We start from the raw sequence: 26567 nt of genomic DNA, 5'->3' as shown, positions 1-26567 counted from the left end.
TTGCAGACAACACTGTGGCACTTCCCAGCAACATTATTTCAAGCAAATTGCATGTTCTGATAGCATTACATATTTTGTGGTTGCACTTTAGGACCTGTATTTGTCAAGGTTTTATTTTAAATCCTAATGATTAATCACAGAGGCAGTCTGAGTTGTTGGGATTTCTATGTATTGCAAAGACAGATTAGGTTGTGAAATAGACTGTGGACTTGCTTACTGAAATATTTAAGGTTTTACAAATCTGTTTTTTTTTTTTTTTTTGCCTTTAAATATTGGCTTGATGCCTGTTACACTGTGTTCACTCAAAAACACAGCTATAAATAATTATGTAGGGAATTCATTATTCTGCTACTTTCCTCTAAGGACATTTGCCTAGCTGTGTAATTACCTATTGAATTTTATGAATGGTAAAACTAAGATTTGCACTGAAAAACTATTTGAAAATATTGACTTAGTTTTGCTCATAAACAAGCCTCTTAGTCGTGAGTTCACCAGAGATTCAGGCTGTGTCAGAAATTTCTTCCCGTTCTTTTAATTGATTTTCTTCCAGATATAGAGTTTAGCTTTGATTTTCCTTTTTGCGAGTGGAAGAGCTGTTGTATTCAGTTCGTACATGCAGCCTGCCAGTCTGTGCATTTACAGGCTGAGCCACAAAGAGGTAGTGCAGCCTGGGGACAGGCATTAGCTTTGGTGTTAGTGCCTAGGACTAGCAATCTTCTGCTGAAAAACTGCATGTGCTTTCTCTGCTAGCACTATTCTTGCTTCATGAAGACTGTGTGTGAACAAGATTGTGGCTAGCCAGAATATCTAAATTTAAAAAGGCTCATTTGCAATTAAATATATTCTTACAGTCTTTGTGTGCCTTTAATTATGAGATGTGTTTGGCTTGTAGAGAAAAAAGGAGCTTTTCAGACTTGCCTTTAGCTTTTATACATAACAAAACGATGTGTGTCAGAAATTTCTAGAGGTATTGTGCAAACACTGATTGTAATACACGAAAACATATACCTACTATTCTGCTTAATTTTATCATCTTTTATTTCTGAAGCTTCTGTCTGGGAATATTTTGTTAAGTTCATCGTGTTTCTGGTCTCATTTGTACTGATTTCACTGAAGGCAATGCCAGTGATGCCTGTGGCCTGTACTTGCTATTGTGGCTGCATTGAAGCTGTACATGACACATGCTACAGCATCTGCTCATTTGAAACAGATTAAAACCTTTGTTTTGTGGGTTTTAAATTTGATGGAATTGAAGGATCTTATGTTTTTCACTGTGAAATACAAGGTTTTGAAGGGAATGTATTGAACTTGGACAAAGCCAGCTTAAGTCATGGTTTGTATATAGAGTGTGATTTTGGTACAGCTTTCTTCTTTTGGCAGTAGTGGGAGCTGGCAAGCTCCGCTGTTAAGGCCGGAATGCGACCATAAATCATGGTCAGGCAGTGTTGTTTCAGGGTGATGTGCTTTTTGTGTCAAGCAATATTAATCTGTCTTTAGTCAAATCCAGTGAATCTCTATTTATTATGATACTAAATTAGATAATGTCTCTAAGAGTAGTGCTTGTATAGGAAAGAGAGTATATTTTATGTATTTCTTGTCATATGAAGTATACCAAGTTGATAAAAGAAGAGTGGGTGAAGCATTTAGAGCAATGTAGGGATTCATAAGAATATGTCAGTTCAGCTGTTGATTTAGGGTTTCATTCATGGCTGATAAATCACTTCCTCTGTCATGTGGTAAAAGGTAGCTAGACGGGGAGTAGTAGGAGGAAAGATTTGAGGAAAGGAACAGATTGGGAGTATGTGGCTGGAGGAAGGAAGTGGGGAGGGAGGAGGAAGGCACTTGCCTTTTGGTGGCAGTTGTGAAACTGCACTCTGTGTAGTCCTCTGTGTACATGGGAAAACTGCAGTAGGCTCATTGGGCTATACATTTCCTCATCTGTAGTAAGGGTTTGAAAAGTCTCCTTTTTTGGCCTGGAGAGAATAGAACAGATGCCCCTATAAAGCATGGGATTTTGGCATGCATGACTGGAGGGGAGATGGCTGAGAAAAAACCCAGCGGAAAGGAAGTTCATCTGCGGCCTTCAATTCTTTCATGGGCCCTTTTTGCCTCAAATGGTTACTAAGAATAGAAATCAAACTGCTGCCATGTGTTTAAAAAAAATAACAACAAACACACACATACATAAAAACACACCCTCTAACCAAAACAAACAGGCAAGACATCATAAAAAGTCTTCTTATACATCCGTTTACTCTTTCCATACTTCTTATAGCAGGGTATGAGAAAATTACAGGGGAGAACAACTAAATATAATATTTTATTAAAAACTGAAGGCTAGGAGTCTTTTTTATAGCCTTGAACTGACATACATGTTTGATGTTACTTTGCAAACAGCTGAAGTCAACACATCCTTTTCCAAGCAGCAGTGAGAAAGATGAAATTTTGAAGATGGGGCTTATACTTGGTGGCTGCTGAGATGATTGCCAGAGCTGCTTTTGAGATTGCTGAGGTGATGAGGGAGTGTTCAGAGGCGTCTGAGAGGATGTATATGGCCCCCTGTGAGAGGACATGGGGAGATGTGAGCTTGAGGTGAGGGATGACATCTGTGTGGGTGGCAGCTATTGGACCTGCTCTCACGTCTGTGTCTTCAGTGCTCCAATTGCTGCCATCTTATGCATGCCTCCTGGCTCCGTGCTTCTCCTCCGTGTATGCCAGGGTGAGAAGAAATGTTTTTTGCTGTCTACTCAGGGTATACCACAGCTGGCACCCAAGTTTGGCAGCATCACATGCATCCCTTTGTAGCGAGACATTTGAAGGACATGACAGGACTTGTGTGTCCCAGAGATTTCTGCAGGTGAGATTTCTGCAGGTGACAGGGCTGCCTCTGTGCCATGGGCACGGCTGCTCAGGCAGATGTGAGGTGTTTTAAGCAGTTAGGCAAACTGGTAGACAGTTGCATCATCTTTGCAACGTTGCTGAATGTACAGTTGGAGACTTCCATCATAATGAACTGTATAGGGAAAGGCTTGAGCATAATGGTGTGTTCTTAAGGCTTTTTTTTTTTTTTGGCCAAATGTCTTCATGAATGGTGATTAGTCTCTGGCTGTCTCTCTTTTGCAGTTTTACATTAATTGGAGTGTATTTTTGCATGACCTAAATGTACCAAAGCCTTACAGCTGCTCTGAGAACCTCCTTGCCTCTGTTTGTTGATCCTTTGGATGCAGGAGCTATGAGAAAAAACTACACAGTTGTAAAGAGTTAAGAACAAAATTAGGAATAGGATTGAATAAGAATCAAGTGTTTTGTTTATTTTGTCCCCTGCTTCTCCCAGGAAATTCACTGTGGTTTCTGGTTCTCATGTGCAGCATTGTCTTACTTGAAATAATAATTTCGAACATTGTGGTTTGATGTAAGGTTCTATTATATGCTATCATAGCTGTCTTCTAGTTATAATAAGCAAAGACTTACAAAATATCTGCAATAGGATGAGATTTCCACTGCATATGTTTAATTATATTTAATGCAAAACCTGTCAAAAATAAGTTATGAAGTTAAATTTTGTCACTTCTTCTTACAGGCCTATTCAGTTGGAGTGGATTTGTTCTGGGGTTGTTTTTCTGATTTATTTATTTATTTTAATGGAGCAGTGCACTATAAAAAGAAATATTTTAACACCATCTTCATTTTTTTTTTTTTTTTTTTAGAAATAAGGTGTTACAAACCATTTTTAAAATTCAAGCTTATACTTATATGTAAATGTGCAGTAAATGTAAATGCTGACTTTATTCTTTTCACAGAGAAGTAAATTTGAAATTATTTTTGTTATTTTAAATATTACATTGATTTTCAAGACTTGCGTTTGTGCTGTATGGTTTTGACTGGGAACAAATATTTAACGCAAGGAAACAGCTTGGTCTTCTGTAAAGCAAATGTCAGCTTAGACTCCAAAATACAAGCAGTTTCAAGGAAAAATGAACCCTGGTTGGCTGCTGTGCGGCAAGCTGCCTCACATTCACTTCAGCAAGGAGCAGAGCTCTTCCTAGTCACTGTTGGGGCTCAGGGAGTGAAGAAATGCACTTTGCAATTAGCCAGAGGGATCTACTGAGTCTTTTGCCTTTCACAATGCCAGTGCATTCCTGCTCAAACTCGGGAGTGTTTGGTTTCATACGTCACTAAGGAGGTACATTACAAGGTATACAAGTGCCATTTCTGTCCAATTACTCACGAAGTTGCCAGTTTTATGGGCAGTAGCAGCAGAGAGCTATCTTCTCCTGGCCTATTTATTCAGACAGTACTTCCAACACTGATTATATGTTTCTATAGATTTGAATGTTGCTTTTTTCGTCTGATCGCACTCAGCCTTTTCTTTGCTGGAATAGTAGTTGCATAGAAAAGCTTTGTGTTCCACTGCTGCTAAAATTAACTGTAAATCTTCAAATGAATTTACAGTAAAAGGTTTCCTGGGCACTGAATTGAGGAATGACATCCACGTGTGCACAATTAGTGCATGTCCTTTCAATGCTAGGCATGTAATATTTTAGTTCCCAAATACGATTGGCTTGAAAAATAGTAAGACCTGAAGCTGTCCTATGTATATGAAAAACTGGAAAGCTGCCCTTCCTTAACATTCGATCTTGTGGAATATCAGAGTTGTTCAATCTCTGTTCGGATGCATAGTGTTAATTCTAAGCTTCACATAAACTGGTAGCCTCCTAAGTGATAAATGATTGTCATCAAATGGTTTACTCATAGAATAACCGAGCCTTGAGTAGGAAAGTGAAGTGGTTCTTGCAGATGAGTAGGGAGATGAAAGAAGGGGTGACGGGTGAAGTGAAGGGAGAAATATATCTGCATCTGGCTTTTATATCTTTCTTCTTATTGTCTCCAGTGGTATTTCTGAATTTTCAGTTATTTTGCAGATTGAACCAGAAAATATTTGTGAAATTTGGAAAGGCTATTACAGCATGAAAACTAGACTTCTGGTTCTACGCTGAAGGAGATTGCTATGTCTTTTGTGACAGAAATTCAGCTGTAAGTCACTGTTGATCAGTTGGCTTTCAAAGGTCTGTATATCACATGCTGCTTTTGGAGGCATTGAGCTGAAGGCAGACACCGTTGTTCCTCTAGAAAGTGAAGTGTGGCTAGTTGACATTATTTTTTCCTACAAACTATTAAAATTACGGTACATATCAGTAATGTCCCCTTACTACATTTCTAAAAACATGTTATTGTATGCATACCTCTCTGAAAAACAAATCTTTTTGTCCGCCTTTTTTTTTTTTACATTAGGAAGAAATTCTTTTGAAAACAGTAGTGTGTCAAGAAAATGTTTGGTTATAATAAGAAAAGATCAAAGCTTATTTCAGCCTTGTTCTGGAAATAGTTTCAGAGGAAACTGCCAGGCTTAATAACAGAACATAATCAGAAATCGGTTGGTTTTACACATCTCTTCCCAACATTAATTACAATTTATCCATCATATGCCATTTATACTGAAATGGAAAAACATTTTCCTAGGTGGCTTGTGTTGTTACAATAACAGGCCAAAGTGAAATGATAAAATAAAATTTCACAGAATCACAGAATCATGTAGGTTGGAAGAGACCTCCAAGATCACCTAGTCCAACCCATGACCTAACACTAACGAGTCCTCCACTAAACCATATCACTAGGCTATACATCTAAATGTGTTTTAAAGACCTCCAGGGATGGTGACTCAACCACTTCCCTGGGCAGCCCATTCCAATGCCTAACAACCCTTTCAGTAAAGAAGTTCTTCCTAATATCCAACCCAAACCTCCCCTGGCGCAACTTTAGCCCATTCCCCCTCGTCCTGTCACCAGGCACGTGGGAGAATAGACCAACCCCCACCTCGCTACAGCCTCCTTTAAGGTACCTATAGAGAGTGATGAGGTCTCCCCTGAGCCTCCTCTTCTCCAGGCTAAACAACCCCAGCTCCCTCAGCCACTCCTCGTAAGACTTGTTCTCCAGACCCCTCACCAGCTTCGTTGCCCTTCTCTGGACATGCTCCAGGGCCTCAATGTCCTTCTTGTAGTGAGGGGCCCAAAACTGAACACAGTACTCAAGGTGCGGCCTCACCAGAGCCAAGTACAGGGGACAATCACTTCCCTAGTCCTGCTGACCACATTGTTTCTGATACAAGTCAGGATGCTGTTGGCCTTCTTGGCCACCTGAGCACACTGCTGGCTCATATTCAGCTGACTATCAACCAGTACTCCCAGGTCCTTCTCTGCCAGGCAGCTTTCCAACCACTCATCTCCCAACCCGTAGCACTGTTTGGGGTTTTTGTGCCCCAAGTGCAGGGCCTGGCACTTGGTCTTGTTGAATTTCATGCAGTTGGCCTCAGCCCATCGGTCCAGCCTATCCAGGTCATCCTGCAGAGCCTTCCTACCCTCGAGCAGATCGACACACGCACCTAACTTGGTGTCATCTGCAAACTTACTGAGGGTGCACTCGATCCCCTCATCCATATCATCGATAAAGATATTACAGAGAACTGGCCCTAGTACTGAGCCTTTGGGGACTCCGCTAGTGACCAGCCTCCAACTGGATTTAACTCCATTCACCACACCTCTTTGGGTCCGGCTACCCAGCCAGTTTTTAACCCAACGAAGCATACGCCAGTCCAAGCCATGAGCAGTCAGTTTCTTCAGGAGAATGCTGTGAGAATGCTGTGTCTGTATTTCCCATACTTATAAGCTATAATATTTGCTCAAAGTCCATCAGCAGTTTGAAGATATCAAAGGGTAAAATTTGCAAAGTCTTTATGTTCTTGTTATTTTCCACGAAAAGTGAACAGTATTTAAGCTGCTGTTACCAAAAAGACAAAGAAATGAAAGCACGGTAACAGATTTGACCAATTCAAATGTCATTATACTTTGCAAACTGAATGTAGAAAATGAGTTAACACCTTACATAATAAATAAGTGTGGTGATAAAATGTGTTTTTGAGATAAAGCCTCTGAATCAGATGACACAGCCAAGAGGAAGATAGACAGCTTTGGTTTAAGGCCTAGGAAGCTGTGATTCATTGGAAGTGGTCTGGAAAAATTGGCAGTGTGCTGTGTGCGTTTTTTTTTTTTTTTGTGGAAATGTCTTAATCCTTGAAGGTTTAAGATTTTTCTGATCTTGTTTGATTAATTGTTCATAAGCAAAGGCTACTTAAAACGGTACTTATATCTTTTACACATTGTTCAGCCTGCATGCGATATTTATTTCTTTTAGAAAGCCTGCATGCAGTGTAAAATAATTTGAATTTGCATTGATAGATAAAATATTGCTGAGGATTTGGAAGAGAGAAACTTCTTGAAGGTTATAATGCTGTGTCAAGAGACCTGCAGAAAATCTGGGGACTGCCTCCCATAGCTATTACTATTATTATTAGAGATTATCATAAGAAATGTCTTTCTAGCTGGGAAAAGCTTTTACAGTAAGATACTTGGGTTGTTTCTATCCTCCCTCAAACTAACTTTCTCTGCAGTAGAAAGAAATATTCAGGTAAATTGCAGGTTCTCTTATAACTTCCATGTTTTCTGCAGAGAAATATTTGAATCTTGCTAATATGTTACATCTGTTGGATTTCAGAGCTTTGAGACTCTTTCAAGAAAGTTCAAAACAATATATACATCTTTCTTGAGTGTCTTCCAGAACTAGTATAAAATGTTATAGATTTTTTTTCCAGTTTAATGTATCTGCTTTAATAGCCTCTCAAATAGACACAACTACTGTAAATCCTGTAGAAACCCTATGAACAGATTATGTGAGTTGTTCTGTGTTGAAAAAGAGCCAAGAAATGTAGGTTTTCTTCCAGTGGGGCTAGATTCTTTTATTCCCACTTACAGATAGGATCTCTGGTGGCACAGTTGAAAATGAATAATCTAAGCTACAATTTAAATATATAAGAAAAGATTGAGAACATATTTTTGTACACTGTCTGTATTATAAATCCTAAATGTAGTTTCCCTTATATGCAAATAACACCTGTTAACTTATATAAGCCACAGTCACATTTCTTGTAAGACTCTGAAGACAGATGCTTCTTAAGTTAAAATAATTTATTAAAGTTTTGTTAACTGATGGTTCTTGAATGATCAGAAAAATACTTTTCAAAGTTTACATCTAAGGTTTCTGCAAATCTGTTTGATTTACGGATCGCACGTTAACTCATGAATTTCCTGGTCATAATGTGTAGTAAGTTTTGTGGACTTCATGGATGTGGCACTGACCAAGAGGCTCAAGACACTGTGATGGTCTTGTCTGGGCAGGTGAATGAATGCAGAGTTCTTTCAAGCCCTTCAGATTGGTTTGAAGATCTATGAACAAAGGAAAGGAACAAAGGAATGTATTATCTAACAGTTTTCTCGTATATCCTTCCTATACTTATCTCATGTATCCCTGGCAGGCCACTTTTGGTTTTTAATTTCTTGGAACTTGGCAGTTTCCTAGAAGGAAATAGTAATTTTAGAAAAGATAGTAATAATGCCCTTGTTGTCTGCTTTTAGGTCATCACTTAAGAGGGTTTCCATCCCTTATTTCTGGCAATCAGTTAACTTTCTTCAAGTGTCTAGACTGTCATCGTCTCGGTCCAATGGATATGAGATAAAATTACAATGGGATAGTTCACATACACCTACCTATTTCAATCTGTCTTCTTGCATACTTTCTGAACAACCCATATCTCAAAGACTGATACTATAAATAATTATATTATATTACCAAGAGAAAGATTTTTAATTTAAACACTGACTCCTTCCAAAAGAAGAAAAAGCAGACAGCAATCAACTCAGACCAAGGGTTTGAATCTTTTTGTGACAAAATAAACCTCTATGGTTACTTTTGCATTTATAATTCTCTAAAATGTGGAAACTTATTCTGGATTTGTCAGAGCTGTGCACTTACAAAAATCGGTAATTCTAGAAATTTTACATATAATTTGATCATGAACACTTAAAGAGTTTTAATTTTTTATCCTTCCAGCAAATTTTTGCTCTTCAGAGTGCAATTCAGAATTTACTTAATTTGGTCCCCATTATATGCTTGACAGTCAATGTGGTGAAATCCAATTTAACACCACTTCAAAATTTGGCATTTAATCTGGTATTCTTCTTTCTGTCAGAAGTTGGCTTTCTACCTTGGCAAGATTTGTCATGTCAGTCTGGAGCTAAATACTTACACCATACTCAGAAAATCCTTTGGTCTCCTTTGGCATGTGTTGTCATGCACTTTTTGTTATTCTACAGCTTGTACTTTCTGTCAAAGCAGGGTCAGCTAAATCTAGGGTTTATTTTCAGCATTCATCAACTGCACTTTGGAGAAATCCTACCAGTTCTTACTTTCAGAAATGGTAAAAGGAGACCAGTAACTTAAAAAAATATCTGTACCTTTTGTATTTCATCTCATGATTTTAACTCTAGCTATGGTAGTTTCATTGCTGACGTGTGGAAGCACTTGCAGGTGAGATACATTTGGCTGAGTTACTAGTCACCAGGGGAAACGGAAAGATGTGTTAATAATAATGAAAAACTCTGTTTCAGTGTTTGCTTGATTAAATAAGAGGAAAAGTTCATCCACAGGAACAGGTAGGGTCTGAAATGTCATAACTTTGACATATCTTTACTTAATTTGTGTTTTTGTCACTTCCTCAAAACAACTGATAGGCAAAAAGTACACAGCTTCCCTCATTGACCCCTGTCAGGAATAGGAGTGGGTCCCCTCTGTAGTGTTTTCCCTGGGGTTGCTTTGAGCTGTACCTATTTGTACTGCACTGCTGGCTTAAGACTGAAGCATGGTGTTCAGATGGTGGCATTGATCTCCTTGTTTTTTTCTAATTTTTGGGCTGCAAAATACTAGCCCATTTAGGCTTACCAGTTCGGTTGATTCTGCAGGACATCTACAAGTATAGATAGAACTTGGCTGTATGAAATTATTAATTTTGCTGTTTCCAAGGTAGTTTTAATTTTTCATCAATGCGAAATTTGTCAGCATATGTCAGTGTATGATTCTGGGTCAATTTTCACATTTGAGAAGGAGAAACATTGAATTGTCATTTAGACTTTGAATCCTTTGCTGTTATTGCCTGTTGGTAGATGGCTTTGGACTTGGGGAAATCCCATTCCTAGCTTACACAAATCTTAAATAGTAAGTTTTTAGGCAGATTTTCCTGGCAGCATACAGAAGATTTTATTTTTTTTTGTGTTATAAATGTTCACTGTATTTATAAGAACAGTATTATTCATGGCTATTCAGAACACATACTTGAAGTCAAGCAGCTGCATCTTACACTTAATCTGGCAAACATTTACCTCTGTTTATTTAGAGCATCATTCTGTGATTTTTCTCTTCTAGCTCTTCATAAGGCTTTATTTTAGAGATCTCACCAAGGTGGTTCTGCCTGTTAAGCAGAATATTAAGGCAACCTGATCTAGCGGGTGGTATTCCTGCCCATGGCAGGGGGGTGGAATTGAATCGTCTTTAAGGTCCCTTCCCACACAAGCCTTTCTATGATTCTATGGGACAGGACCGTAACTTGGTCTTAGTTGTACTAATAGTCCTTCCTTTCAAATCTGTTTAACTTTTTATGCATTGATACATACTCTGTGAAAGTGGTATTTTAATGGTCTCTCAAGAATTAGAAATACAATAGCTCTTCGGTTTCCAGTAGAACTGAATCACTCTCCAATGGTCAAGCATTGGAATGGGCTGCTCAAGGAAGTGATGAGTCGTCATTCCAGGAGGGATTTAAAAAACATGTGGACATGGCACTGAGGGATATGGCTTAGTGGTTGGACTCGGTAGGTCAGGCTGATGGTTGGACTTGGTGATCTTGAAGATCTTTTCCAACCTACATGATTCTGTGATTCTGTGAACTTGGGGCACCTCAGTCCGTCTTGTTTTACCCCAGTTGTGGGAAAACCCAGGGTTTGGAGTACACCTTACTTGCACACAGGCAGGAAGAGGTGTGCGTGGACACCATCACAATATCCTCATGTGCCCATGAAGGAAACTGAAGTTTGCAAAGCATACACAATCTGCTGTGTACTTCCAGAAGGTTCTGAGATTGGCCAGCGAATGGACCACTCTCTGAGGCTGAAGGGCATTCCACACATTTATATCTGTCTTGTTGGCATGTGTGTCCCCATCTACTAAAAGGAGAAATCAGATCCTGTTTTGAAAGAGAGTTTTGACCAAAAGAAAATATAAAATAATAAAATAAAATAAAATAAAAAAACAGCATTGTAAATTGTGAGGTAAGCAGGTGATTTGTATAACATAGTTTTGGAAACAGAAATGGAAATTAAGTTAATGTGTCAATACAGAGATTAATTCCAGCCTTTGTGAGCAGAAGACCAAGAATATTAGGTTGAATGAAGTGAAATTTTCCCACTGTGACTACAAACATTTTACATTGTCCAATTACTGTATAGAGTATGTGAGGGATTTCTAGATAGAAATGATTTATCTTATTGCTAGCAGTCTGTAGTTTGTTAGGTCTCTAGGCACCTTTATGGTTGTGACTACTCACCTTTATGAGGGTGACTGAAGCATTTGGATAAATGTTGCTTCTTCTGTTTAGGGTACGTCCTTACCATCTAAGAGAGTGTCTATTAATTATTATCCACGTTGAACAACTTGCTTGCTTTTTTCATGAAATGATAGGATACAATTTGTACTAGCCTGTTTTAGACTTTTAAACATTTTTTTTTCTTGTTTTTATCTTGCTTTTCTAGGAGAAAAGGTACCTGGTACAAAGTCAAACCTCACTGTTGCTTATCACAATTTGTATGTCTTCAGTGGTTGCTGTTGGGAATAGTCAAGGCAGAAAGTGCCACTTCAGCTCTCACCCCAGCTAGCAGGATTCCTGCTTGTGCTTGATAGTCATGGTGAAAGACCAGTTCCTCCAGAAGTTGATTTGTATTACCTAAATTAGTCTTCTGCTCTGAATTATGCTTCAGAAGAGGGTAATTTTGGTCGACTGGTACAGGAGGAACATCAGCAAACCAGCTGTCTCATTTGGCTGCCTGTGGTTGGTGGTTGTGAATGGTCTCTTTCGCTCATACCTATATCTGATGGTCAGGCTCTCTTCTCAGCTGATGTTTCTGCAGCTGTTTAGCATTAGTTTTATCTCTTTGAGTACAGATTCAGCACGCATTGCTACAATGTTTTCTGTGTCTATGTAGCTTATTTATTTCTATGGGACCTTTCTGCATCTGTTCTACTATATTGAAATCATATGGTCTTTACCTACAGAGTGTAGAATACAGCAGCACATACGCTGTTTTTAATTTTATTGCTGTTCTGCATTTAGGAATGACTCATGACTCCGGAGATTGAGTTGATAAAACATTTGCACATCTCATTAATCTAATACTGTAATTCCCAAGAAACATTACAGTGAAAAAGCCTATTGTTCAGATGTTGCATGGTGAGCTTTACTTTATTGATAATACCATGGTCCACATATAACAATCCTAGGTGTAATTTTCTAACAAATGAAAATACAATGCAAGGACTCCTTTACAGAATCCAAAAAGTGATGTCTTGGAACTCAGACCTCAGGGAGCTTTGGATCAAGAGTTTTAAAAGGCTGCACTTTAATTCTGTTACTCATGCCATTCATTGTCATTAATATCAACCTTGGCGTTTTTCTGAGCAGTGATATTTTTCTTTCTTTTTTCAATACAAAGCTTGGAAATTGGTGACAGCCACCTGATTCAGCAAGAGATTGGTTTAAAAACTATTTTAAAGCTCTTATTTTATGTAAAGGTAGTCTATAATGTGACGCAGAATAATAAAACAAAGGGAAAACCTCATACAGCCTTGCTTCCCTGTAGTTTTACAATTCTCATTTAGACAAGAATTTTAATGTATAGCATAGCTAGTGAGCTACTTTTAAATTTTGAGGACTAGATTCAATTTTATTCTTGTTTGGCTGTCTATGTCTTTCTACTTTGTCTTGGAATATAATGTCTCCTGTCTCCCCTGCTTCCCTCCCCCTCCAAAAAATCACCCCAAAACCACAAAGAGAGCTAGTGAATGATCTATATATAGTCTGGTGTTTTTCTTTTTTGCAGTATAAGAGATTCTGAAAGTGAGGAAAAACAGAAGTTAATGTGGACCCTGGCAGACAATCATTCCCAATATTAATTGTAATGGAATGTGCCTACTGCAGAAACAACAAGTAAAAAGTAGGAAGCAAAATCAGTGGAGAGTCTACAAGAAAAGACTTGGCCATAACTGGGATTCAAATCTCTCCCTTCAGAGACGGTAGGTTTAGGCCAGGTTTAGGAGCATCCTGTTTTTCCTGGGTCTGGGCAGCCTATCTCTGCAAGAACTTGAAGTCTCTCTGTCTTGAGCAAAACTTTGGTGTTTGCTGTAGCTTTTTTCATGGTGAATATTAGTTTGCAGCATTTGTGTATCTTTTCCAAGTGATAACTTTTGTGATAACCAAATTGTTACAAAAACATACCAAGGATGATGATTTGGACTGGGGTAAAATATCAGCAGTTTTCAACATAAGGTAAACTCATTGGTTGTAAATAGCTTCTCCTCTGTAGTCCTTTTCAGAATATTTTTTTCTTAACTGAGCTAAATTTTTCCTCCATCATTTCTTTTTTTTTTTTTTAATTATTTTTTCCTCCTGTAAGAGGATAGTATGATGAGGTGTATCTGTAAGTTGAGGTAAAGATCTTTAGTTCTTTTAGGTCATTCATAGTTTGTGTGTGTTTTTATATATGTGTGTGTGTATTCATCTTATTTGATTATTTTTTTTTTCTCTGGAGGACATAAGAATAGACCTCTTGTCCTGAAAGTTCCAGGCAGGCTGGTGGGCACCTGATGTGTGAATTTGCCCCACAGTTGCTGAAGGGCAATATTCCCTGACCTGCAGTGATTTTTTTTTTTTGGGCTCATGTAAACAACATTTGCTCTGTTCAACATTGTATGCATTCCAGGGACTTTCTGTTTATTGCAAGTACAGGACTGGACACAGACACTCCAGTTTAAGAAATACTTCTTAAACATCCTATAACTTCAGATTTTGACTTCCAGTTTAGGTTGCAGATTATGCCTACAAGCAATCAAATCTAATGCATAGTATTATCATGTCTTTGCTATAGACAATGTCAACAGAAACATAAATGAGCAAGTGAGCAAGAGGTAAACTGTATGAACAAATGTGCATATAATTAATATGTATTAAGTTACCTGAGATCTATGGACAACCTTGGATATTTCCTCTGTAGTCAGTCTTCCTTATCTGCCTGGATTTCTTATGATAAATGCCAAAAATAGTCACCTTTTTTTCTTTTTGATTATTTTGTCCAAACTTTTATTCTTTTTTGTGACTTAAGACATAGTGTTGGTCTGTGGATAAACTCTAGTAAGGGTTTTCCTCAGTAAAATGGGAATTTTATCAGAATGTCATGTCCCAAATACTATCAGATTTACAGTAAAAATGATACATACCTTACTATATCTTGCTGAAATTAATAGCCAGATAAACTCTGTAAGAACAAATAACTGTATGTTTGTAACATATGTTCAAAAAAGCAGTTTTATCCTAGCTTCACTGTTTTTAAGTTTCTGTAGAAGTTTCTCTCTTTTTTTCTTTTTTCTTTTTAACTTTTAATAGCAACATTCACTATGTGCTGCAGGCAATAAAACAGAGTAAATAATCTTTCTAGAATGTGTTGGACACACTTTCACTGTTCTCTAAAATATTTACATGAATTACAATAGGTTGTTTTCATTATTTTTTTTTTTTTTGAAAGTACATCTTCTTGGACCTTTTACTTCCTTTTTTATCCTTTAACAAAAAATAATAATTAAAAAAAACACTGTATATTACATAAGTGATTAAAATGTGAACTGAATATCCTTTGATCTTGAAGCAGCTTTGGTTGAGGCCCGACATGAGGCAGACGTTTAGGAGCAAGGGAAGTTGGAAGAATAATTAGAGGGAGCCAGAACATGATGATAAGTTGGTGAGGTGCTGAGACAAGTGCTTCAGAGCCAGGACTCGTCTCACGATTTACTGGGTTTGGGGAGAATCTCAACAGCTGCTATACCAGGCAGCATGAAGAAGGTGAGGAGCAGCAGCCATGAGTGGGCAGGGAGTGAGGACAAGGAGGGGAGCAGAACCCTGAGCAGCTCCTGGTGTCCCACGTGGGCCCTTCTTTCCCCTGGGATCTGGTGAAGGTCTTGGAAAGGTGCCTTGTCCTTGAGCAGTGAGCGAGTGGAAATAAATGGTGGAAGAGAAGGTTATTTGGGGGTGAGAATCTCAAACATTGAGGAAATGCATCTCCTTGTGATTTCTTTGATGTGTGGGGCCAGCTCTGTGAAGAATGAGCTGTGGACAGTTGTCCAAGCAAAGCAAATGTATGCTGTGTTTTGTTTTTTATCTTGAAAAGCAAACAGCAGTGATTTTTTCTTCACAGCCTCTGTCAGCATATGGGCAAGGCATAAGTGTCAGGCTGTAGTATCCGCTGTGTGAGCGGGAGCAGGGCGTCCCTTTTATATATGACCCTTTCTATTGTGGTGCATGGGCAGGAAGGGAGGGAAAAATGTGAAGTGCTTGAACAGCTGACAGTATTTAATATCCTTATCTGCTCGGAAATTTAAGCACTAAAGAGGCACAATTTGTAACAGCCATTTTCCCCTCTTGGAGCTGTCATCTGGGCTGTACGTAATGGATTATTTTGAGGGGAAAAATGCCTTGAAGACGCAACTTGCTGCCCTCACAAATGACTTAGTATCTTTTTTTTTTTTTTTTCCCCACATATGTTTGAATTATTTATATCAGAGATTCTGAAATACTGCCCTGGCACAGAAGTTGTAGGAGAGTATTGGAAAAACTGCTTGGTTTTGTATTCTGGAGAGTGACTTTCCCTGATCTTGATGAAATGCAGACTTGATAACCACTGAAGAGCACTACAATGTCTTGGCGGAAAGGCCCGTGCCCCCTTGGAGCAGAGGTAGCTCCTGCCATGCAATGGCTGTGGTCGCAGTCCTGTGTGGGCTTTGAGCAAGCATTCAGTCAAATGGGGGAGATGTAGAGGCAGTGATTGGCAAACTATTACTTTCTACTATTACACTTTCTTTTTGAGATCTATTTCATAATGTTTTCAGCCATTGGGGCTTATGACTTAGAATATAGTTATTACTGTGATAGCAGCAGAACAATAAGCATCCATCATTCAAAATCTTTACATCTGAAATCTTATGCATTGCAAATAATTTCTTGATTAATAAATAAATGTGTTATTCAAAATAATCTGAAACATTTTGGTTTTATTTAGCAGTACTGTCCAATCATTCTACATCGGGCTTTAAACGTTGTCCGTCAGTGGGCTTCCCCTTGCTGGTGCTGTACCATGTTGTGTTGTCCACCTGTTTCTTTAACTGCCAATTTTATTATTTATGTGTGAGCATACACCTATTCACAGACTATTGAGTGTATTAATGATATTGAAATAAACTTTATGTTTATTTAATTCTGGAGGCACGTGCTTTTTTTTTTTTCTTTTTTTTGGCCTTTTTTTTTTGGCTTTTTTTCCCCTTTTCATCATTCCAGGCTTATGCTAGTTCTTTTATTGATTCAGCCTGGGGGATGATAGGCAGTTTCTGCTCCTGTTTAAGGACACTGACTGTCATGGTAGTCTAACAAAGGCTACCACTACTTTCTAAAGATGATTGTTAAAGTTAAAAATATTTCATTGCTTTTCCTTTTGTATTTTTCCTTTTTTTGTTGTTGTTGTTTGCTTCTTAGATATGCAGACTGGCTCTAGTCATGATGTTTTTAAATTTATGCTTTTGTTTCTACCTTAAGTTAAAGGAAACCAAACTCTCTAACAAAGTAAAATGTTCTCTCTTTGCTGAGATCAAGATGTAATAGATCTACTATATCATGCAGAAATCTGTACTTTGTTTTCCAAATTGTTCCCAGTTGTTTCCAAAAGTAAGCAAAACTAGATATGGAAAAAACAGCAAACAACAACAACAAAACACCTTGAATAGGAAGTGAATGAGGAGTTTTAATTTTCTTGCCAATGTCAGAAGTTAATATCATAAGTGTCTGTTTCTAGATATGGGACAAATCACCAAAAGTATGTTTTGATGCCATCACTGTTTACAAGTCCATGTGGCATTGTGCCTTGGTCTTTGCAGATAAAAAAGAATAGATCTCAGATTTTTAACTGTCTGGACAATTCATGAAAGGCAATGAGACATGCATGATGATTCAAAGAAGTAATCATGGACTTGCTAAAATTTAACCCATGTTAGCCTATTGTTTTATTTGCATTTTAAGCAATAAAAAACAAATTGCAGTGTCTTATTTTATTAATTGTTAGTCTTTGTGCATTGTTTAACATGATACCAGATGCTTCCTCTTCTAATTAATCCTACAGGAAAAATATTTGAGCTCTATTAACAATATTATTAATAAACTGACAATCCTGACTATTAAGCTTCCATCAATACTTTTATAGACAGCTCATTTATGTAATCTGTTTTTAATATATTTTAATATATGCTTTTAGCTAGACAGTTGTGACAAAACGGTCTTTTTTTTTTCCTTTTCTTTTCTTTTTTTTTTTTTTTCCCTAGAGATTCAAATGATAGCCATTTTTACTGCAATTCAGGTAGCTCAGTAAGATGTTAATTAAGTACATCCAATTGACTGAAGATGTAGTGACATTTTCCCCTTTGTCCTTTCCATTTGCCCTTTTCATTCTTCTTTTCTAATATTATGTATTTGGTCTTACACTTTAAATTGGCAATCCCCTTAGCAGAATCTTGCATCATCTTCTACTTAAACTGGATAAATCTAATTAGCAAATTCCTGCTCCAGCATCTCATGTTTGATGTAACACTAAATTGAACACAAACTGGATAACTCTTGTTTGTGTTATTTATGTATGAGTGTGAGAGCTCCAATGCTGTTGCTGGTCCCATTACACTCGGCAGACTTTGGTACGAGGGAGGCATTTCCTTCCCCTCTGCTCTCTGTGCTCTCCGGCTACTTGCACAATGGAAGAAGTTTGTTCTCAGTTCTGTTCCTGACCCAGTTTTGGGATTACTTTAAACTCTAGCGCTGGTTACTTACTGCTAAAAAAACACTCCTCAGAGCACACAGGTATCAATAAACCTGCATGACTGGCATCAGTTTTGTCTCTGTGTTGCCACTGCAATGCCTAGAGCTTGCTTCTCATAGGACCCACTGTGTTATTTGTTACCCAGAAACTGCTTTAAAAATAATTCCTTCAGGTAAAATTAAATCTAATCTTTAATAGATATTGCTCATGAACAGAGTAAGAGATAGCTAATTTAGCATTTTAAAATACAACTACTTTAAAACAGAAGGGTTTATTGTTTTATTTACTTGCTAGGAGGAGGTCTCAGGTGTCTGTAATCTGTCCCTGCCAGAGCTGATGCTATCGTTACCAGGTTGCTTCTGCAAGGAGCACACCCCTTTTCTCCATGCTAGGGCAGGTGATGGAAGTATCTCTTGGAGAAGAGACACAGGGCCCAACGCCTGACAGTCTGAAGGAATCAAATAGTTCAGACTTTCCAGGGGAAAGTCTAAGTCTTAGTCCTGAGCATGAGCTGGAAGCAATTCCTGTGGAAGAAATTCAAGACTTTGAACCTGAGAACTTACGGGAGTTTGCTGCTGCTGAAACTACACAGGACACTAAACCTGAGAATGGGCAGGTACAGCAAAGGGGATACTTTAGGTTAAAGGGTTTTGGCATGTTTCTGTGGTAACAATAATGCCTTTGTTAACAATTGTAAACTTACTGTTTTCTGAATTGTACTTGAGAAAGCTTACCTGAGTTTCACAGATTTAGTGTGTTACTTCTGTAGGTTTAGGCACTGTGAAGCTCCAGAAAGGACTGTGGTGCAGAGTTGGTCAGTGCATGCCATGCAGACCTTTTTTTTTTTGTCTTTGCTAGGCAGAAAACATCTCTTTCATTTTTCAAGTGATTTTTTTTTTTTCACATTTTCAAGTGATTGGATGGAGTGAAGGTATTTTCGTAAGCTGACCATCATACCTAACACATAGGTGTAACGCTGGACACTATCCATAGTGGATAAATTGAAGTTGTCCTAATGTAAGATGGACTTTTGTGTGCAATTTGAAATTATGACTAAGGCTAAAACTAAAGCTAAACTAATTAGACTAAGGCTAAAACGGTCTTGTTTCTACCTGCAATAGGGTTTATATGTGGTATTGTCTGTGTCTTTCTGTAGAAAGTTGCACTCCACAGTGCCATCGCACAGCTCAGGGAGATATATGAATATTGGGGCCTTCAAGCAGAGCAGATGAAAAATAATCTTTCTACATCAGAACAAGCTTAAAGTCTTAGCTGGTGTCATTCCTAACAAAGAAAAAAGAAAATATGTCAGGAATGAGACAAGCCTTGATGAACAGTCCTGCTGATCAGATCCCTTGCTCTGAGCCCTTGTTCTCCTGCACTGCTGGAAGAAGATGTGTCCTAAACACTAGGACTGCTCTTGCCCAGAAATTTGCTCCTCTTCGTGTTTCTTTCCCATTTGTGTGAAGTGTTCAGCACTCACTGCAGCAGGCACATGAAATATTCCCCATCGTATGAGAAATGTGGGCTAGAAGGTCTGTATCTTTTCCTCCGAGTCAGTAGTCCAAATCTAGCAGAAGCTAGGTAACAGCCTGCTTATCCACAACCTGTATGGGTGTCATTCTGTTCCATGAACGCCTGTTTTGAGATGAGGTCTTTGTCTTTTTTTTTTTTTTCTTTAATTTAAATTTTCATCAGCTGTCCTATCCTGAACTTGAAAAGTCTGTCCCACATAAACTTTGTTAAAAATAGCATATTGCAAAAAGTCAGCACTGACAGATTGACTGCTTTTATCTGAAGGATTGTTCTTTTCAGAAACTCCTAATCTAGAAATGTTAGGAAGAATTCCATGTCACAATGAAAAGATGACTTGTTCCTGGATGAAAGAATACTTAGTAATACAACAAGAAAATTAACAAGTGTCTAACATTATAACAATTCAGGAATCTGAAAACGTCTTTTTACAGAATGCTTTGATGCTCTGTCAGAAAAACCTTAACTTCTGATGTTCAGAGGGTTTTCTTTTCCCCTGATGAGGGTTTGTCTGCACTTTAGAAGAAAAAAAAAAGAAAAAGGATCAGGATGGGACAGCAGTCCCCTTAGTAAGGAACTGTTTGAACCACCTCAGTGTGAACTCCAGAAGCTTGTTTAGGTATTACAATTTTGAAGAATTAAATACTCTTAAAAGGGGACTTTGCTTTTACTTATAAAAATTTTGTCTTAGTATGAGCAGACTTCATTATAAATCTTAGTATTTAATATTTGATTCTCTTGTTTGTCAATATTCTTACTGTCTATTAAATGACAATATTATTTCATCTATAATGTTGAAGTATGAAGAAATTCCTTACGTTCCACTTTAGCAGTCCATCTTTTCATCTAGGTAAACTTTCTCTAAAGCTTTAATGATGAAATATGACAACATTTGTTCATTATTTTAACAGTCATCTATTTTTTTGGTTGTTGTTGTTGTTGCCGCCAGAATCAGGTGCTCACCTTACGATCGATTTCTCCATTTGCATGCAATTCTGCAGTTTCCACGAAAATTTCGCCTACAGTAATTCACAGAAGCACATGTGCCATAGTTGGAGCTCTTTTTTGGTATGACATATACCGCATGCTGCCACATGTTTGTGCTTAGTGTTGCAGAATCTAACAGTGTGCTTGATTAATGGGCAGTTGTGATCTTATTACATGTGTCCTACATTCTCTAGGCTGGTTTCTAAAGTAGCAATTGACAGGAAATCAGCCCTGATGAGCGTCCTCCAGTATGTTAGTCAGAAAAGGACAATGGCTATTTTCAAAACCTGGCCATTAAGTCTTGGCATAGTTTATTACTTTGCTCTGGCACAGCTGAACGTACAGTTTTAGAACATTTGTAATGCAGAGCATAGGAGTAAAACTCCATGAAAGCACTCACTTTGGTATATCCCACCCCTTTTCTTTGTCTAATAGCTGGGAACAGTTCTTGCTGTTAGTTCTGTAATGTTTTCTGAGTTCATTTTACTGTTGCTGACTATGTGTGTGGGACCTCATATGTTATGGGGTTCTATGTGGATGCAGTCCCTTTCAAAATGAAACAATCATGTTGATAAAGTTGCAAAAATCTTGGAGTGTTTACAGGAATTCTTTGCTTATGTTTAGAAGCTCTTTTTATTGTTTTTAAAATTTGTCTGAAGTGCATCCCAATGCTTCTTTAAATTCTCTAGTGAACATTTTAATTAGCTGAAGAAAAAAGGGATTCACTAGAAAATAAGATCTCTCTTCGGAAAATTCTTAGTCTTAATACTTTGAACTTGATATAAATAAGATTAGAAGTGATTTCCATTAGTGTTTTGATGTGACATAAATAAAAGTAAAGAGCCATTTATAAAGAACTAAAGAATGCTATTGTTAGTAATGATACAGAATGCTCAATCTATGCTTTTAAAAATATTTCTTCCTTTTTAGGAATGTCAAGAGGCAAACTTTCAGTGTATTCTGGAAACTAAGTACTTGCATTATATAATGATGTGTGTGTAGTTCTTGAACTTTTAAAATAATGTTTAGTTTATGAACTTTTCAACTTGAGATACAGCAGATTCTGCTTGGTGACAGAAAGTAAACAAAAGTTACAACCTGCAGTTTCATTAGATGCCTGGACTAAATACAGTTTGTTTTCTAACGCATCAGAATGAATGCCATTCATTCCCCAGCCTTTATATTCAGGGACGTCTGGTAGATTTATGGACCTTGAGTGTCTTTTTCTTTTGGTCTCTTTGTCTCTTTGTCTCTCTCTCTCCCTCTCTCTCTCCCTCTCTCTCTCTCTCTCTCTCTCTCTCGTTCCCTCCCTCCCTCCCCTTCTTTTCTGGCATCGTTTTGTAATGATTCAGATATTCCACTATTATTCTCTCTTTAAAGTGAAAGTACTGCTTGTAAGAAGTGCCAGACAAAAGGGGTAGGAAATTCTGGTTTCTTGTATCTAGAACCATTACAAGATAGGCAGTGGCCAGCCCTGCCTCCTCATACAGATGAGAAAGCCACCATTTCTTATCAGTCTCAGCCTAGGAGTGGGGAGTCCTCAGTGGTAAATGAGAGAAGATTGTTTGCTTTGAAGGCTGTGTTTGTCCTTGTAAAATGTGCATGTGCTTACAAGTGAAATGCTTACCCAAGTATTTGGGTAACCCAGAAGGGTTTGGAGACTTGCTTGGCCAGATCAGCCATCTGGCACTGTGCTCCATGGGCATACTCCTGGTGCAGCGTAACTCTCGGCGTTACTCTGCACCTCACCTGATCATTTTTTTCCATTTTGCTCTGTTTGCTCTGCTCCATGAAAATAACTTTGATGGCTGGAGCATGTAGTGGGTAAGGAATTGGCTGGACAGTTGCACTCAAGGAGTTGCAGTCAGTGGCTCAATGTCCAAGTGGAGATCAGTGACAAGTGGTGTTCCTCAAGGGTTGGTATTGGGACTGGCACTGCTTAACATCATTGTCAGTAACATGGACAGTGGGATGAAGTATACCCTTAGCAAGTTTGCCAATGACACCAAGCTGCGTGGTTTGGTCAACATGCTGGAGGGAAGGGATGCCATCCAGAAGGACCTGGGCAAGCTTGAGAGGTGGGCCTGTGTGAACCTCATGAGGTTCAACAAGGCCAAGTACAAGGTCCTGCACCTGGGCTGGGGCAATCCCAATCACAAATACAGGCTGGGTGGAGAATGGATTGAGAGCAGCCCCGAGGAGAAGGACTTGAGGGTGTTGGTTGATGAGAGGCTCAACATGAGCTGGCAACATGCGCTTGCAGCCCAGAAAGCCAACTGTATCCTGGGGTGCATCAAAAGCAGTGTGGCCAGCAGGGTGAGGGAGGGGGATTCTCCCCCTCTGCTCTGCTCTTGTGAGACCCCACCTGGAGTGCTGCATTCAGCTTTGGTGCACCCAGCACAAGGACATGGAGCTGTTAGAGTGAGTCCAGAGGAGGGCCACGAGGCTGATCAGAGGGCTCGAGCACCTCTCCTATGAAGACAGGTTGAGGGAGCTGGGGATGTTCAACCTGGAGAAGAGAAGGCTCTGGGGAGAACTTATAGCAGCCTGCCAGTACCTAAAGGGGGCCTGCTGGGGAGGGACTCTTTGTCATGGAGTATAGTGATAGGACAAGAAGTAATGGCTTTAAACTAAAAGTGGGGAAATTAAGGTTAGATACAAGGAAGGAAGAAGTTCTTTATTCAGCAGGTGGTGAGGTACTGGAACTGGTTGCCTAGAGAAGCTGTGGATACCCCATCCCTGAAAGTGTTCAAGGCCAAATTGGGTGGTGCTTTGAGCAATCTGGTCTAGTGGGGGTTGGAACTAGATGACCTTCAAGGTCCCTTCTAATCCAAACCATTCTATGATTCTACCTTCACTGGTTACCCCAAGTTTGTTCAATAGGTCTCACATGAAAAACCATTAGTTTGCCTCAGACTGGCTCCTTGTTTTAATGTATACATTCATACCAGTAGTTTCTTCTGTCTGTGTTATCTTCAGATGCAAACAAAAATCAGCCCTAAAAGGTCCTGTAGAGTGCACCATTGGCTCATTCCCAACATTTGTTACATCATGCCTTCTTCAGGGAGTGAAATCACGTCATCTTCACATATGTTTAGAGTACACTAGAATGAGTGGATGTTCTTCCCCAAAAGAATATGAAGCTCTTGTTTCTTTTTGTGATCAAGGCCATGTTAAGATTGATAATACCCTTGGGGGAAGGCAAAATATATTAGCAGTCAGGGATTTGAAGCAACCTGATGTCTGTTTTCTATTCTTAATAGCATCTTATTTGTTAGAACTTACAGTGCCTGTGGTGGTTCATGTCTAAATTTTGTCAGATTGCCTAATACTTTGTGAATTTTCTGTGAATTCTTTTAATTGTATTTGAGATAGCTCCCCTGATCTTTGGCTTTTCGTATGGTCTGTATTAGTTACTGTATCGTGGTTCACAGTGTGTTCCCCTGCATCATTGACCTGCCCTGAATGTGTCCTGTTTTGTAAATGTGTAACTTGCTGAATCTGAAGCCAGCAAACGAAAATGAGTTTCGCTTGTTCAAGCTGGTCCATAGTTTATTGGCACATATCTGAACCTATGTAAGCCATTAGTTTCAAAACAGGTGAATACATTAGAAAGCTATTGCTTTCAAGCTGAGTTTTGCTGTCTATACTCCTGAGCATTGGTAAGCTGGTGCTATGACAGTTGAAGCAAGTGCCCTACATGACTTACTGTACCATCCAGAAAACCCTTTATGATCACCGCCTGCCCAAGGTCCTATGTGAAACCTGGGTGAGCAGCTGGAGAATTATGAATCACTACCCATAATGAGGAGCCATCACTTAGGCAAATACAAGTGGTGACTCAAGAGGCCCTGTGAAAACAGAACAGCAGATTGGTTTCAGAGGGGCAGGTAGCTGAATGCCCAGCAACCTCGCTTCAGCAAACCAAGGAGTGAAAATGGGACTTAGCGTTAAATGCCAAATGATCCAAAACACAAACATGAATTCTCTGTGTGATTTCAGATTCTAAATGAAAATTGGAAGCTTTCATAAATCAATAACAAGTTTTTTAGGAGGAAAAGAAAGCATGAGGTTAAGCTTGGTTTTATAAAAGGCTTCTTTAGAGAGTATAGCATTGAGAATCATATTTATTATTGTGTCTCAAAAAAAGTAAGTTAGGCCTCACATTGCCTACTACTTAAACACATCAATGGGTGGTATGTTTCTCTACATTCCAGTATTTATTGGGTTAACAGTGTTCATTGCAAGTATCTGCTGTACTTTTTAATGCTAAAAAAAAAATATCTACCATCTTTCTTCTTCCCCTTTCCTTCTCCCTCCCCTCAAATAGCCTTTCCTATTTAAAAAAATAAATAGCGTCACCTTTATTCTTGAAAGGCTGTTCAACATTCAGTTACTTTTACCTAATTTGTCTAGCTTCGGTTACTAATCCTTTGCTTTTGTTGTGACTTTTTCTAGGAGATGAAGGAACTGTTTACTGTTAGGAGCCTTTCTGGCTCTAGCTGACCTGTAGTCCTTGTTTAAGTCACCTCTTAACTTTCTCACTGAAATAAACAGACTCAACTGCTTTAACATGGCTGAAGTCATTTTTCTAGCACTTCTCTAAACTTTTACAGCTTTCATCAACAGCCTAAAGGGTGTTTGGACACATATTACCTCAATAATAATCTTGCTAATACTGTAATACCACCTACCTGCTCGCTCTGGACATTTCTTTTATAGGTTAAAAGATCAGGTTGACCTTCTAAGCTACAGACTGGAAGAGAGAGTTTGTGTGAACTGCTATTGTTCAACATCCATAAGTACTTCCTAGGTTGCTGCTTTCCTAGGTACACTATTACCCACTGCCCCTTTTTAAATATTCTTGGGTTAAATTAACTTATTTTAAGCACACCAGATTCCATGTGAGTTGTCCATCATTGTTTATTTGTTCCTGAGTAAGTCGGTTTTATGCAGAGACACTTTTCTTCCACTTTGTTGAATACCCTTTTCTTGCAATCTTGCTGGCTCATTTCATCAAAGTTGGCAGAACAGTGGAGGTCATTATGTGGGCATACAGGTGAAATCTGGCCTTTGCCCACTCAGTATTTCAGTAACTGGACAGTTAGTAAATGTGAAGCTTTTGGAAGGCCAACAAGCATGTGCGTAGCATCAGAAAAGCCTCTGCCTTCTGCACCTTGCCCTTGCAAAGACGGGATAGGCTAGAGGAGAGCAGCAGAGCTGCTGACAGTAGGGATTTGGCATGACGGAGCTTAAGAAACAGGAGACAGTGGGATGGCATGGTGGTTGTGGTAGGGAAACGCTTGAGGATGTAAAATGGACAAATGTAGTTTTTGCTGGTTTAGGGTTCCATTAACTTCACTGAGCCAGTCTGATCCCATGCAACCATGGTTGTGCTCACTGCTCCCAGAAAAATGCTATGAATATCTTGCTGTAAATGTGTTCACAAAATAACATAGGGGCTGGATTAGATGTCTCATGTGTGTTGGCTATGTATTTAGCTTGAAACGTAATTGCTTGCACTTTGCTTTCCTGTTGAATGTTGCTTATTTGTCAGAGTACTAAACACCCAACTATATCTGAGAAGAGTATTTTTATTTAGGTTAAAAATGATTGTACTATCCTACTTTTTCACAGGGATAAAGTTCAAACAGGAGATAGCTGTAGCTGGAAGCACTAAGTGAATATTTTTAAAACGGCAGAAGAAACCTACCGTTGCATTAGTTCAGGTACCATGTGAAAAAACTAATTATAGTTCTGTGTGAGACCTAGCCTGTGTTTTTGAAGATAAATCCTACATGGTTAGGCAGCCAATGCATTATTCATGTGATTCTGGGGAGAGGTATAGATTTCTACTGATAGTTACATATGGATGGCCAGAACAGTAGTAGATAGTCTTGCTTGCTGTTGCTTGCTTGGGGCAAGACGAGC

The 26567-nt window shown here is 38.7% G+C and overlaps 1 protein-coding gene across 6 annotated transcripts in view; it reads left to right on the top strand.

Annotated features, from left to right (window-relative positions):
* CACNB2 (calcium voltage-gated channel auxiliary subunit beta 2) overlaps window positions 1-26567 on the top strand; it is a 243719-nt gene that overhangs the window by 15807 nt on the left and 201345 nt on the right. Inside the window, exon 1 of one of the 6 annotated variants that reach the window (XM_013172077.3) lies at window positions 17640-18732. The exons of the other annotated variants lie outside the window; for them this stretch is intronic. Coding sequence (XP_013027531.1) covers window positions 18502-18732 — 231 coding nt within the window. The 5' untranslated portion in view covers window positions 17640-18501. Of the gene's footprint in view, window positions 1-17639; window positions 18733-26567 lie in introns of those variants that run through there. 6 annotated transcript variants of the gene reach the window in all.

Source organism: Anser cygnoides, chromosome 2, assembly GCF_040182565.1.
Source record: "Anser cygnoides isolate HZ-2024a breed goose chromosome 2, Taihu_goose_T2T_genome, whole genome shotgun sequence".
In the NCBI taxonomy this organism is placed as follows: domain Eukaryota; kingdom Metazoa; phylum Chordata; class Aves; order Anseriformes; family Anatidae; genus Anser; species Anser cygnoides.
Note: the sequence above shows the minus strand (reverse complement) of the source record. Positions and strands in the feature narration are given on the sequence as shown.